At 45.0% G+C, this 16,111-nt stretch overlaps 1 protein-coding gene across 1 annotated transcript in view; it reads left to right on the top strand.

The window, feature by feature from the left end:
* Positions 1–16,111, top strand: part of LOC115096221 (golgin subfamily A member 7B-like) — an 88,778-nt gene that overhangs the window by 63,361 nt on the left and 9,306 nt on the right. The window contains exon 2 of the mRNA XM_029610731.1: positions 4,259–4,417. Within this exon, the coding sequence (XP_029466591.1) occupies positions 4,259–4,417 (159 nt within the window). The remainder of the gene's footprint in view (positions 1–4,258; positions 4,418–16,111) is intronic.

Below are 16,111 nucleotides of genomic sequence, written 5' to 3'. Positions count from 1 at the left end.
AGTTTGTTTTTCATATGGACAATTAAACTCTGATGTCATTAACTATTTCTAGTTTGCTCCTCTTTGCAGGATTGGAACTTGATTGGACTGTTGCATTATTTCCAAAATCCAAATTTGAGATGTATAAATTGTCAGTAGAATCCTTAGAGAGAAAAATGCAATAGCTCTCCTTTGTAGTATATAGCAAACCTTACTGTGGTAGGTTCGGTACTCAGTCATGAAACAGTAGAAAATAATAGATTATTTCAATATTTTAAAGGTTTCACAGTTGTTCACATTTCAGTAAATTATATTTCAGGCCGTTGAAAAATCTATCCACTCTGCTAAATCTTATTTGCAAATGCAAATTTATTAACCAAAATGCTGGCGTGATCTGCTACTTTTGCAGTTCAGTGTTGGATTCATTATTATGGCAAAGAGCGTGAGAGATGCGGAGGGCGATATTCAGCGCTTCTTAGTCATATATGTTGGGACTGAATATCCGGCCTTGCCAAATGGCCACCACTTAGCAGGAAAACTAGTTACCTGACTAAATAGTTAGCCAGTTAAGTGGCGGGCAGGGCGAGAGAGAGTTCCAGGGAGGAGCTGACTTAGGCCTGGATTCTCTAAGGTCTGCGACCTTAGAGAATCCGGCAGTAACGGGGGGGCGAAGGCGAAGTGGGGGGCAGGCCCGCGAAAGCCGGCAGCCATCGCACCACTGCAGTGCGCTGGCTGCCGGCTTTCGCACCGAATTAACTAGTTATTCGGCGCCAAACTGGCGGCGATAACGGTCCTTACCTTTTGCCGTCAGCGATGTCTTCGCAACGTCCGCCCCGGTGCCGCCCCCGACTCCTCCCCTTCCGGTGCCGATGCCACCCAGAACCTGCCCCGATTTAGGTATCGCACGCGAAAAGTCCCTTTACGCGTGCGATCCCTTTAGAGAATGACCCTCTAAGTCTGATTGGGTCCATAGTGCTGTCCTAAAGTTTAGCCAGATAAACGTATTTGGCTAACTTTATGATAGCTGGATGTATTCAGTGATGCAGTCGCACCACTGAATGTATTGGCTAAGCTAGCCAAATAAATGTATTGGCAGTGGCTCAGTATCCACCTTGAGATAACGATCCCTATTGTAAAGCCATTAGAATAATAAAAAGCACACATTTCAGCATCTTTCTGCTTGTTCAAAGATGATAAAATTGTGTACAGCTATTGCTCTCAATTATTGCATAATGCACTGAAATAGGAAGCATTCATCTCGAGAAAAACAAAATCAAAGGCTGAAAAAAGGATGAGCTGACTGGTTCCAGATTTCCCAGTTTGAACTAGGATTCCTCTTTCAATAAATGGAGATTGCAGTTAATTTCAATTGACCCCCCACCAGCCGTTCTTCACTGATTCTCGCTGCTCTATATTTTAAGTATTTATGTAATTTTTTTCATGTCAGTTTACTGATTGGCATGAGAGAGCTGTTTAATGGGGCTGGCTTGGTAATATAGTGGCAGTGCTGTATGCTGCAATACAGAAGGTCCCCAGTTCACATCCTGGATCAGATTTTCTGTACTGTGGGTTGGCTGTGGCTGTGCATGCTGCAGAGGCAGTGCTCAAAACACACTCAGGTTCTTGGTATTGCATGAAGTGGATGCATAATGTTCTATCAATGTTTTATGCCAATAAAAATTCATAAATGGAAAAAAAAAAAAAGGCTCCTAGGCCAGAGAGAGATGAGATTCATGGTCAGGCCTGGCGTGACCAGGTGTGCATACCATGCATTTGCACAGAGCTTGTACACCCAGGGATCTGGCCGATGGCAGCAGGAGAGGCTGTGGGCCACCGGTAGATCCTAATCAGCTGGCGGCCGAATAAGGAGAGAGTGCCAGCGACAGGAGAGGCCCTTCCTCAGGGTATGAGCATGCGTGTGCTTCCGCTCCCCCCCCCCCCCCCACACACACACACACAAGCAGGAAGATAGGTGGGCCGTGCGGCCTGAAGATAGCAGGTGGCCCGCGGGACCATGGTGGAGCTCATCCCACCACAGCTCGATGACAACAGGAGACCATATGTGTGAGAGCTTGAATGTGTGTGTGAATGAGTGAGAGCCTGCGTGTGTCTGACAGCCTGTTTTTGTGTGCATGTAGGTATCTGTGTGAGAGCCTGTATGTGCTTGTATATGTGTGACTGAGTAAGAGCCTATGTGTGTGCCTGTGTGAGAACCTGTGTGCTTGTGAATATGTCTGAGTGAAAGCTTGTGTGTTTGTGTATGTTTTGTGCCTGTGAGAGCCTGTGTGTCACATATAGGCTCTCACAGGCACACACACATACATAATGTATCTGTGAGAGTGAGGGAGAGGCAGCCTGTGTATGTTAGAGAGTGGGAGTGTGAGAGAGGATGAATGTGTTATTGTGCATGTCTGTGAGAGAGAAGATAAAGTTTGTGCGGACCTACCTCCCCCAGTCCACGACAGTCTCAGGGTGACTGGAAATCAGATCCCAGGTATGGAGAGTGGATTTTTAAATCCTTATTAGTTTTAAGTATTGGGTGTAATTTGATGATTCTCGTCTTTTGAAATATTTATTTTTGGGTGGGGGGAATAGAACATTTTTAATTGGATTTTTTATTCATCAGATTTTTTAAATTATTTTGGTGTTTGGGAAATTTTCGATATTCTATTCATTAACTGGTTTGAAATATTCTTTTTATGAATATGACTTTACTGTGATTCATGTTTTATATTTATTGATTTTAATATTTAATGTTTTTATGAAGAATGGTAAAGTTCCTGCTTTTCCATTGTTGCTCTGGCTTGTTGTGGGTTCCAGTTCAGTTCTTCTCAGCACGTTTCTGTTTATACTTTGTGATCTCTTTATTCTGTATTTGATCAGGGTCTCTCTGTGTTCTGCATATGTGACTGAGGTGAGCTATTTTGCTGGCATGTAATTTCTGTGTAGGGATCTATGGCAGCCTGGTTTCCTAATAAGAATTTTATTGGTGTAATATGTGCAGTGTTGCCCTTTCATAGATAAGGTTGTTTTGGTATGGGATGTTTACTATATTGTAATGGTAATTCCATTTATTCATGGCTTTCTGAGGGCTAAGCCCACACCCAGCACGCATTACAAAAAGTCTAATTCCATAGGAGCTCTAAGTGTCTTTTTTGCAGGGTTTTCTGGTTGGCACCACAGCAGTGCATGTAAATATAATATGCAGGTTGTAAGTGATATTTCTGCCTCAGAAGACTGTACACTTGAATGTTCTTTTCCATGTAAAATTTGTTATAAATGCATATTGTAATTTTATGTGTCTGTAAAGGGTGGGGGAATGTGTGTATATGTGCGGGGGCAGCGTCATGTGTGCAAGGCTGTAAGGTTTGCCTAGGGTACCTAATACCCTTCCTTATCCATGGGTTCTGGGCGGGGGAGGGGGGACGACCTTGTCAGTTTTTAAAACTATAGATTGTAGGATGGAGCTGGGCTTTATATGATGGGCCCGGGACAGGCACTGAATGTATCGGGGGGGGGGGGGGGGGGGGGGGGGGCGGGGGACAGCACAGTAATTCTTTGCACAGGGCAGCAAGAAAACTAGCACCGGCCCTGGTCATGGATGAGAGGAATACCCGGTAGCTGGATTCTGAGCCCATGATAGACGGGCACATGGCTCACCACCTCAGGACAGACTAGGAACAGTGGGAGGGTGGGTGTAAGAAAATTGGAGGGGAAATGCCCGGGAAGTTGGGAGAAATGGACCATGGAGTCAGAATTCCAGCATTGGTTCTGACTGAACTGGAAGGAGGAGGAGGAGAATGGAGAAACTGCCAGTCAAACCCCAGGGTTTTGAATTTCCCACAAAATTTGACCATCCTTAACTTACTTGGCTTAAGCCAGAAAAAAAAGCCAGATAAAAGAAGGGTGGGCCTGGAGCATTTTGATGCAAAACAAAGTTATCCAGCTGACTTGGAATGTGATTTACTAAGCATTTCTCCCCATGGACCCAGAATGGGAGAAAAGCCAGATAGCACCGATATTCAGCTGCTAAATATGTGGTATCAGTTAGTGGGATAACTTTATCTAATTCCCTGTGGCTGAATATGGCCCTCAAACTCTCTACATTGTTCCTTCCTCTTCCCTGACTGGATCAGTGTCTGAAGGCTCCGGGCTGCCGTACTCAGGAACAACAAGGGGTTTCTTCCACTGACTGAGCGTCCGCTCATTACATATTCCCCCCATTTCCCTAGCAGGCCCTTGCTGTTGACTGCAAACTTGCATTCTTATAAAGTATTAGGATATTTACAAATGTCTAACCTCTCTTTTTCAGGGTCACAATTTGCAAGAGCTTAGGAGAAGTGCATCTCTGGCCACCAAAGTCTTTATTCAGAGAGATTACAGTGATGGAACCATGTGTCAGTTTCAAACCAAATTTCCACCAGAACTGGACAGTCGGGTAATGAACAACTTTATTAAACTAAAAATGCTATCCTACGGGACAAACTGCTGTCCTGCTTTATGCTGGAGTTATTGGTTAATTTTACGTTCTTACTTGTATTGCTTGGAAAGATGATGTCCAATCCTACTTATCTTCAAAGGGAAATAGATATCTCAAGCTAGTAACATTCTAAAAAAGGAAATATGAAAAATTTAAAAATTAGCAAAAAGAAAAATAAAAAAAAGAGATGTTAATTCAGTTTGTTGTTAAAATAGATAAAAGGACATAATTCACCCAATTTGTCACCAGAAAGAGGTCTTGGCAAATAGCTATTTGCGGAAGCTGACGAATTAAAAAAATCATAGCTAGAACCCTGGCAGAGCAAGAGGATGAAAAGCAGTGAATGGTGTGATAAATCAACATATAGAGATCTATATTCAGACACAGTCAGGCTTGCAAAGTTACCCAGATAAATCCTCCACAAAGTTAGCCAGATAAGTGAAATGATCACCTGTGGGAAAAAAAGAGGCAGAGGGGCGATAGTGAGCAGGCGGCCGCATCATGGCGGTGCAATTTCGCCCGCTGCGATTGCGGCCATGCTGCACACTATCGCCCCTGTAGTGCCAATGAAATAGCTGTAGCTATTTCCGGAGCTAATGCAGGTGATAATGTGCAATACATTATCGCCCGCAGCACTACAAGCTCCTAACCTTCCTTAACCCCACCTAAACCCCGCCCACACTCCTCCCCTTTCTCTAATTTGAATTTTCAACTCGTGATGCGGTAGTTATCGCGTGCGATAACGGCCCATCGCGATTTGAAAAATCACTCTGGGAGATATATTCAATAGTGAAACCGCACTATTGAATGTAGCTTAAAGTTAGCTTGCTGTGTCACCCGGCTAACTCTGAATATCGGAGTAAAGTGCACTCCAGTGGAGCGTACTGTTAATCCGCGTTTGGCCGCACGTTTTTGACGTGCTATTTTTACCCCTTATACAGTAAGAGGTAATAGCGCGTCGAAAACGAGTGGCCAACCCCCCCACCCCTCCCGAAACTAATAGCACCCGCAACATGCAAATGCATGTTGATGGGCCTATTAGTCATTCCTGTGTGATACAGAAAGCAAAGCTGCATATTTTACTTTCAGAAATTGCAGGCGTTAATTTCGGCTGTCACCGGGAAAGTGTACAGAAAAGCAGAAAAAACTGCTTTTCTGTACACCCTCTGACTTAAAATCCAAAAAAATCCAAAAATTTAAAAAATTTAAAATTAAAAAAAAAAAAATTAAAAATCTGGCCACGGCCTGTGGGTTGGAAGATGGATGCTCAATTTTACCGGCGTCTGTTTTCCGAACCCATGGCTGTCAGCGGGTTCGAGAACCGACGCCAGTAACAGTTCTCTATGTATTCACTGTTCAAATATTGTTTTTTTTTGCTGCTATTCCTCCTCCTGTCCTATCTTTCTCTCTGCCCTATAGCCCCCTGCCCTATTTCTCACCCTTTCTTGCCTGCTCCACCTATCTCCCCACCCCTGTTCTTTGTAATTTTCTGCCTGCCTCAGTTTTTTGTAAACCGGCGTGATGTGTCCCACGAACGTCGGTATAGTAAAAGTTCTTAAATAAATAAATAAAAATAAATAAACTTGAGCGTCGGCTGTCAAACCCGCTGACGGCCGCCGCTCCTTATTAGCGCGGGCCCTCATTTGCATGCGGACCAATACTGAAACATGCGCCCAGGCCACTGGCCTGGGTGCGCGTCGGGAGAGTGGGCGCTCGCCGGCTCTCCCACACTTCTTTCTGTATCGGCCCGTATGCCAGTTAAATTCTAGCCAGTTATCTTATTAACGGGCTGGAATGTAGCCAGATAAGTGCCCAAATATTCATTTAGCCAGCTAACTTCTGAGTTAGCTGGCTAAATGCTTTTGAATATGGACCTCATAATAAAGCATTTGGGACCTGCCCAGCTCTGATCCCCAGAATGCACTAGCTGCCTCATTACCTTATGCATGAGCCTGTTATCCCTTTTAAACCGTGCAAACTTGCTTTGGGGACATCAATCCCTTATAGAATAAAAGTGGGAAAACTATACTGAGCATGTGCAGGCAATGACTGCGTGATCTAGGGTAAGAAGTAAAAAGTACCCGCCCACATTTCAATCCCCTCACTATGTCATTTATATATTTTTGAAATATGCACTTCTGCTCCCTAGGACTTTAAAGGGAAAAACCTAAGTATCAGGAGGAGAATGAACTTTAGCAGCAACTATGTCACCTCAGTTTTAGGAGCAGAAATGTTACCTAAGTAAAACCAAAACATTCAGGAAAAGATAGAAAAAAAAAACCATTCTTGTGCTACTTGCTACCACACAGACTATGACTAATTAAGCACTTTTAACGAAGAGAGCTGGAGGGATTCCTGGGGCAGTCAGGAGGAATAACATGCAGCAGTTAATATCTAAGTCTGAATGTTGAAATCAATGCCATCTGCATCTCTTGAGACAAGTAACACATTTCGGCATAGAAGAGTTATCTTCGAACGCCCAACGCCTTTCCTGCCGCACTACAGAAGGAGAAAAAGAATGAATGTTGCAAAGCAAGATCCTGCTTCAGATGAGAATATGTGGCTTGTGGGAACATCGAACTTTCTAGAATGACCCGTTGCTTGCACTTGCCAGGACCACAGTCAGATCTCAGGCTCTAGGAGCCTGAAAGCTGCCGAGGCCCCAAAAACTGCCAGCAATTGACCTGCCAAAATACAGAAAGAAGGCTCACAAGCTGGACTTTCATCCCAGGGAAGTGGAAGTAAAAGATGTGGTCTCACATTTGGACTGCAGTCTCAGACCACCAACAATGCCACCAAACAGCAGTTTAATGAATTAATTGATATTCCGCGTTTTAGCATTTCAAAGCGGATTACATTCAGGTACTGTAGTCATTTCTCTGTCCCCGAAGGGCTCACAATCTAAGTTTGTACCTGAGGCTAATTCATACTGCTGTTAATAGGATTGAAATGACATCCCGGGAGGTAGAGGAACTGAAACAGAATTGGAGAGATGTGAGAGCGCAAGCTCTGCAGGATTCCTGTGAGAAGCACCAATGTAGAGGAAGTGGGGTGGGGGTGGGGGTGGGTGCGATTTTCCAATCCCCCTACAAGAGGATCCGAGAGTTGAAAATAGCATCCATGAAGAAACTATCGGGGGGAGGGAGGATGAGGGCTGCCCATCCCCATCACCCTACAACTCACACCCTTTCGGAATCTGATTCCCAAATCATCATTCATGAAAAAAGCATCCATTGACTGGAAGGAGTTATGCTACCTCCTCCTGGTAAGTATGAAGCCAAAGTGCACCATTCTTGAACTGAACTATACATGTCATTTATCTCCATCACCAGATACCTATGAGCAAAGCTGGAAATGAATCTGTCTATATGGACATCCAAATGGGAACAATAGTTATACAATGGAATGCTACTCATATCCTCTTCTTCTACAGGCATGCACTTATGAGATCATCATTATCTGAAACACTACAGGGCTCATCCTATTCTCTAATACCTCTCTCATAGGACTCCTAACTGTCTTTAAGGATACTTGCATTAGGCAAGAGGAGTTATGGAGGTAAGTATTCATTTACATGAAACTGGTTGAATAATTTGTAAGGATGTGCATTTGTTTAAAACGAAAATGCAAAATGCAATTAATAAGGCTAATTTGTTTCATTTGGGTAGCCCCGAATCGAATTGGGGGCCCCCACAGAATGAAATGAACTTTATTTGATCATTTCATTTTAAACAAATGCATCGGGCCTAGGTCTAAGCCAAAGTCGGGGCCTTGCCTAGGGCATAGGCTGAGGCCCAAAGCAGGGATTGCAGCCTATACCCTAGGCGAGGCCCTGGCTTTGGGCCTAGACTGAGGTGCCAGAGTGGTGCTCGGGCATAGGCCGAGGTCCAAAGCAGGATCCACAGCCTAGGCATACAACGCTATGGTCTTGGCGGAAGCATGGGCCGACACTAGGGCCTTGGCAGAGATCCCCCCAAACTTATCTGATCCATTGGGTATCTGTCGAAGGCTGGGTCCCAATGCTGGGCCCTTGGCCCAGGCCTGACGCCACAACTCGATCGGGAGGCTGGATCCTGATGCCAGGGTCTTGGCCTAGACCCAGGCCCGACACAGTGACCCAACCTGGAGGCCGAGTCCTGATGCCAGTGCCTAGGCCCGGATCCAGGCCCAACGCCAGACCCAACCTGGAGGCCAGATCCTGACACCTGGGCCTTGGCCTAGACCCAGGCCTTGACCCAATGCTGCCACTGACTCGGGCCGCAGTGTCAGGCCTAGGTTTGGGCTCCAGCTTAGGCCAAGGCTTCATCCTATACAAGTCTGAGATTTTGGCCTAATTGCCACCAGTGGATCCCCACCGGTCTGGGTAAGTGGGGGCTGGGGGGATCCTGGCCCCAACATTTTTCGGGGGGGGGGGGGGCAGGTGGAAGGTAGGCCTAGTTTTTGTTTTTTGGCCATTTTGGGGGTTTTGGGGTTTTTTTTAAATTGCTTGATTCATTTTTTTTTCACACGAATCAAGCAATCCACGAACCGAAATTTAGGGGGAGGGAACCTCCCGAAAATGAACCAAAATAATGAAAATGATTTTTTTCCCCTGCACATCCCTAGTAATTTGGGTGGTAAGTCAGGCACAGCAGTAAGGATGTAACCGTGCCACAGTAAAGAGACTGCAGCAAACACAAGTTGTTTAGAATATTATGTTTCATACTAATATTGAAGTCAATAAGAAGGATACTGACTTTCTTGAACCAGAAGATATCACAGAAGATGTCAGTGTGGTTGAAGATAGAAAAAAGGAATCCTATCACTTCCTGAGCATAAAATATGTTCCCTGTACAGCGTTCACTTCCCTTCACTCCCCAGAAAATGCATGAGGGGTTACAGATAGGGGTCTAAGAAGCTGAAGTGAATCCTTCACATTCCTCTAGTGAAAGAAAGGTTCAGTCTCTGCTCAGATCTCCACTCTCCACCCTGTCCTCCTGCTTTATCAAGGATGTAGACAGCAACCTGGAGAGGCTCCAGAGGAAGAGGACTAGTCGAAGGTCCAACCAGCAATAGAAGTCTTGGGTTCCATAAAAGGGAACTGCAGCACTCAAAAGAAATGGATTTCTCAACTAAGGTATTTTCAATTATGGGACAAGGTACTGAAACTTGGTTGAGGGGTTCCTGGCCTTTATTTTTCTTCATTTTTGTTTTTGAGTAAAATGGTTAATGAGTTGTCTTCGCATGGTGAGGTTTGGCAAGCCGGTGTGTTAGCAAAGTGCTCAGTATGTATGGATTGTGTGACTCTGTTTGTGTGTGTGTGTGTGGGGGGGGGGGGGGGGGGGGGGGATAGAAAACCCTGACAGCAAAGTTGCTTACCTGTAACAGGTGTTCTCACAGGACAGCAGGATGTTAGTCCTCACATATGGGTGACATCATCAGGATGGAGTCCAATCACGGAACACTTTTGTCAAAGTTTCTAGAACTTTGACTGGCCCCTACTGGGCATGCCCAGCATGGCACTAACCCTGCAGCCAGCAGGGGTCCCCCTTCAGTCTCATATATAGTCAAAAAAGCATGCGAAAAATAAAACAATAAATCACAAGCGTACCCAACTCCGCGGGGTGGTGGGTGGGTTTCGTGAGGACTAACATCCTGCTGTCCTGTGAGAACACTTGTTACAGGTAAGCAACTCTGCTTTCTCACAGGACAAGCAGGATGGTAGTCCTCACATATGGGTAAATAACAAGCTGAGGATGCCCGCGCATATACCAAAAGCACCCAAAGACGTGCAACAGGCACAACAACAGGGGTGGTCTTTTGGATAATGGGCAGCCTAAAATTCCCAGCATGCTGTAGGACGGAAGTTGGGTATTAAGCTGAGAATAAATTGCGCAAAACAGACTAGCCAAAGATAGAATCTTGTGTGCCAGCCTTATCCAGGCAATAATGGGCTGCAAAGGTATGGAGAGAACTCCAAGTAGTAGCTTTGCAGATATCAGTAAGAGGTACAGAACAAAGGTGTGTTACCGACATTGCCATTGCTCTAATGGAGTGTGCTTTAACACGTCCCTGTAGCAGAAGGCCTGCTTGTTGGTAGCAGAAGGAAATTCAGTCCGCCAGCCAGGAGCTCAGGGTCTGCTTTCCCACCGGGATTCCCAGCTTAAGTTTATCAAAGGAGACAAATAGCTGGATGGACTTCCTATGGCCTGTAGTGCGTTCCAAATAAAAGGCCAGAGCACGTTTGCAGTCCAAGGAATGCAGAGCCCGCTCACCAGGAAGTGAGTGGGGTTTTGGAAAGAAAGGAGGCAGAATATGGATTGATTTAAATGAAACTCAGATACTACTTTCAGTAGAAATTTAGGATGAGTGTGAAGGACCACCCGATCATGAAGAAATTTTGTGTAAGGGGAGTAAGTAACCAGCGCCTGTAGCTCACTGATCCCGTGAGCAGATGTCAACGCAAGAGGGAAGAGAACCTTCCAAGTAAGATGCCGAGACTGAGCAGCGTTCCTTTTGCCCACTGTTCCTTAGGGGAAGAAAGTTGCTGTAACAAACAATAACTGCAGAGTCCATTCAAAAGATAAAGTTCAGGAATCTTCACAAAGCAAAGCGACCAACGTTCACGGTGCCTGTTCTCACGTCGTCGTTCTCTTAGCCAATAATCCCTAAAGGGTAGGGACTTCTGAAAAGCCCACACTCCTGCATGACTGAACGTGGGCTCCTGGCAAAAAAAAAAATGCCAGGTCTCAGGACCTTGGATGACAAATTCCCCCAAACTTCCAAAACTGCAACGAAACTGCTTCTCTAAAAAACTTCTTTTCTGCTAAAGGGATGCAAAGGTTACTCCACTTCAGCTAGGCAGAGGGCAAGCAATGCACCCAGACTCTCTCTCCCTCAGTCAGGGGGATTCCCTCCTGAAACTGGGAGCAAATCCAAAAACACCACCAAGAAAAGACTTTCTTCCAAAAAGCTAACCTCCTTTCCTTCTTCTTCTTCCCCAGGCCAGGGGGTGCCTTGCTAGGAACCACTGCCAAAACACCCCCTTCCAACTCCTGCTCAGCTCCTACACCCTCTGCAACACCCGTGGTGCTCTGCGCATGCTCAGCCCCAAATACACAGGGCCAGCCTGGGGAGAGGGACACTTCTAGGGGTGGTCTAAAAAACTCCCAGTCCCTTAGTGCTGGTCAAAAAAGGAATAAACGTATTGGTAAGGATTGGAGTACCCCTTATGTAGGCATAGCTGGCTAAATCAGGGGTTTGGAAAATGTGCCTTCTTCCGAGTGGCTAAATTTAAGGCACCCAAGGTTCACTAGGCAGCTATATGCTCAAAAAGTGAGCATCTCAGAAGCACGGTTGTGACAGGGGGAACTTAGCCAGCTAGAATGAAGTTTCAGCACCGGCTGATTAAGTTAGGCAGCTACCCCTTTGCACAGGGTCAGTTGTCTTAAATGCAGCCGGCTAGGTTACAGCTATCTTTAAGCCAGTTTTCAGCCGCAACCCCGTCACTCAGCGTTGGTTCTGAAATTCAGCTCCCATGAGTATGGCGCACTGAAGATTTCTGCTGCTCCAGAGCTGCTGCGCTAGAGAGATCCTTGCCCCCTGCACGTTCACGTGGAAGCAGCACAAAAAGGATTTGCGGCACAGTTTGTACCGTTTGCAAAGGAAACGGTGGAACTGTGAGGGTTTTCGCAAGAGGCGCGATGTGCTGCAGCAGCCATTGCAGAGCCTTCTTTAGCAACTCTTCCCTGAGATTGCTTTATGATTCCACGCCAGCGGAACTGGATGGACTACCAGGAAAGAGGATGGCATAGGCAGATGTCCTGATTTCCCATCGGAGAAAAAGAAAATGAAAAATGGGGGGGGGGGGGGGGGGTGTTTCTTAATATCTGGGACTTTCTTTGCTAAGTAGCAGCCGCTAAATAGGAGCCCGTGTTCAGCAGCTGCCACTTTATACAGCTAAAAAGGTAGCCGCATAAAAAGTAGCCGTGTAGTGGGCGGATCAGGGTGGAGCGAGTTAGCCGGACAACGTATGTGGCTAACTGCCGATATTCGGACTTAGCTGTGGGATTTTTTCGGCTAAGCTAATCATCCCGTGGAGCAGGTCTAACCTTAGCCGGTTAGACTTATACGGCTAAGTGCTCAGTTATATGCACAGACGTATAAACGTATCGGGGTATTCAACGTGCCGCTGAATACGCATCATAGCTTAGCCAGATAAGTTCTAACCGGCTAAGTTACTTAAATCGGCCGGCTTTGAATATTGACCCCCCCTCCACATTTTTTTCCTCCCCTAAGGAACAGTGGGCAAAAGGAACGCTGCTCAGTCTCGGTCCTGCTCTGAGCAAGAATAAACCTATTTTGAGTGGAGACCTCATACAGATGAGTAAGCGCCGTGGATTTAAACACGGGAATGACCATTTGCGGGCACGGCCAGAGGTGGAGCAAGTCAGGAAAATGGAGAATGTAGGCAAGTTCTGCCTCCTGGGACTTTCCAAATAAGTCTTTGCGTGTTTCAAAACAGAATGGATAGTTGACAAGTATCTTCCTTTATGTCACGGGATATCTGGGAAAAAAAAACAATATTCAGCCACTGTTTACCCAGTCCTTTGAGGACATAATGTTGGGCTTGGTACGATGCTCTTCCTTTTCTCTTTTGATTTATTTAATTCCCCAGCAGATATTCATCTACATGTTGTTGTTTTTTTTAAATGTATGTGAACGCCTTCTCCTTAGACACTCCACAAACACGAACCTAAGTAAATCAGGGCGCAGATATAGGAGGAAAATCAGGGATTCAGCATGGATAACTTAACTGAGGAAATGTCTAAATCAAGAGCTGGTTATAAGTAAAGGAACATTTTTTTTTTTTTTAAACTGTATAAATAATACTAAAGGAGTTCCTCGAGGAAGCCTTAAAATGTAAGTGGGCGGTCAGACATTTCGAAGAATGCAGCTCACACTCCTGCTCTGTTTATTTAAAACAATTATTCGTCTCCTCCTCACTCACAAATGAAGTAAGGCACAAAATTCAACACAAAATTGCCTAAAGCAGTGTTTTAAATGTACGTGTGGGCTGAGCATCGCCAGAAGTGTACAAGGGTGGTCCAGGAGGACAATTGAAATGTATAAATTAACCAGGCTCTAAGATCAAATATAGCCAGAGAAGGTTAGCAAGGATCATGAATATGCTAATGAATTTGATAATGTATTCCAGGCTTGAGAGAGGGGCTAGCCAAAAACACAGAAAGGAGGGAGAGGGGGTTATTCATGTTTTACCAAGATATGCAGGGCCTCTGAGCTGTGCTTTTTATTTTTTATTCGCCAACCTGAGAAAATAGCTTTAGGCTATTCATTTTTCTAAGTCCTGAATATGAGTGAATAGGGCATTCTGCATCTTGTATAGAAGTCTCCAATGCTGTAGTTTTCTCTGACACAAGATTAATTTACTCATTAGTAATATCCCAGGGAATATGAGATTTTCTGAGCACATTCATACTCCACAAGTAAGGACCTTTGTTTTTAGTTTTCTTGGGAATTTTAATGCTATAACAAAAATCATCAGTAGAAAAATGACCTTTTCACTGATTTTTGTCTTTTATATCACTGAAATTCCCAGGAAAAATAAAACAAAAACTGAAAATGCAAGACTCTATCCACAAGACACCCATTAAAAAAAAAATGTAAACAGAGACTTGTCCAAATGTCCAGGTCTGCTTTTTAACATTCTCTTGCAGAAAATAACGCTCCCTCTAAGATGCCAAATAGATAAAAAGGTCCTAATAAAGCGACTACAAGCTAAATCTTAAAATAAAAAATATTCCAGATGGTCAAAAGCCCTCAACGTGCTTCAAAAATATCTGTCAGTATCAGTAAATAACAGTTTGCAATATTTCATTATCATTCCAGTGAGCCCAATAGGCAAAGAAACTGAATAAGTAAGACATTGAGGGCCCTGATATCCAGAGCTGGCCGTGTAAGTAACTTAACTGGTTGGAATTAATCCAGCTACGCTACGATGTATATTCAGTGGCACGGCAAAGCTACTGAATACATGCGTATGTGTGTGCACTTGGCCAGACAAGTCTACCTGGACTAAGTTTAGACCTGGCATCTAAACAGATGTAAACTTATGTAGCCAACTCTGAATATCGGTAATTAGCCCCCAATCCGCCCAGTACATGCCTACTTTCTGTGTGTGTACCTTTCAGCCATATAAGGGACTTGTACGGCTAAGCAGCAGCCGCTGAATGTAGGCACATATTCAGTGGCTGCTACTTAGCTGCATAAGACCTGCTTATTCAGCTAAATAGCGCTGAAAGCCCTTTGAATATTGGGCCCTGAATGTGTCTGGTTTATTGTGACATACATAACAATATGTACAACAGTGTCAAATCAAATTACAATAAAGGTAGTTCACGATTACCACCACCTCACTCCCCCCTCCCCCCAAGGAACTACACGACGACAGAGAGAGAGGATATCAACGTGAAGATTATCATCAAGAGAATTATTAGCAATAATGATGACTAGATCTTTAGCATCTAACACGAGAGCACTTCTCTAGATGACATATTCATAAAATAGTGAACATATCCACTGAGTACTATATAAACAAATCCAAACAAACCATCAAAAGCTTTACGATTTTTGCTCTGCAAGCCATGCCTCCAAGGGTGACCATATTGTATCATATTTGGATAAACAATACTGTGTTGAATAGCAGGTATCTTAGACAATCAATAGATCCTGAACAAACCATCAAATACAATAGATATAGATGATGCTAGGTTACTTTTCCAAGCCAAAGTAATTTCACACCGGGCAGCCATAAACACTTGTATTGGGAATTTTTGCTGCGGGCTATCGAGATTCGTGATCGGGACATTCAACAAGGCCCTGAGCATTTTAATGACACATGATGAACTATACAAACTTTTACCTCTTTGATATCAGCTATTTTATGGTCAAATCAGATGTTGATAGATGCTGGTTATCCCATTATTGGGCATTTTTAGGAGACTTTACTATGTAGACTATAATCAACTTATTGCATACCCATTCCAGAATCTGCTATTGGGCTCATCTGATCCTAAAGCCCCTCTACCCCACAAAACACTCTGAAATAAGTACAGGCTAGGGCCAAATCCCACCCACTCCCCCAAAACTAACTACATTAAAAAAAAAAAGAGGAAGAAGATGTGACTGCAGTGCCCTGAGACGGGCCCCACCCTCCTTCCTTGATATTTGTTTGAAAGGTCTTTGAGCCCCCCCCCTGCTGCCGCCACCCACAACCTCTATCCCCCACTCCTCCGCATCCCCTGAAACCCCGGGCCGGGCACAGCAGGTTCTTAACCACTCCCGGCCGCTTCCAGCTGCCGCCACCCACAACCTCTATCCCCCACTCCTCCGCATCCCCTGAAACCCCGGGCCGGGCACAGCAGGTTCTTAACCACTCCCGGCCGCTTCCAGCGTTGCTGTCAGGGGTCATCCATAAATGATGTCACGCTCCGCCGGGGGGGGGGAGGGGTTACCACTTTAGTGATGAGGGGGGGGTTTCTAAGATTTGTGATGAAGTGTGACGAGAGGGGGTGGGGGTTGATTTCATGCCAAAAAAACAGTGTGACATCATTTATGGACGGCTCTCGAGAGCAATGTTGGAAGCAACTGGGA

The sequence above is a fragment of the Rhinatrema bivittatum genome, chromosome 7 (genome assembly GCF_901001135.1).
Source record: "Rhinatrema bivittatum chromosome 7, aRhiBiv1.1, whole genome shotgun sequence".
Lineage (NCBI taxonomy): Eukaryota > Metazoa > Chordata > Amphibia > Gymnophiona > Rhinatrematidae > Rhinatrema > Rhinatrema bivittatum.
The sequence above is the reverse complement of the archived record's forward strand: the minus strand, read 5'-3'. Positions and strand labels throughout refer to the sequence as shown.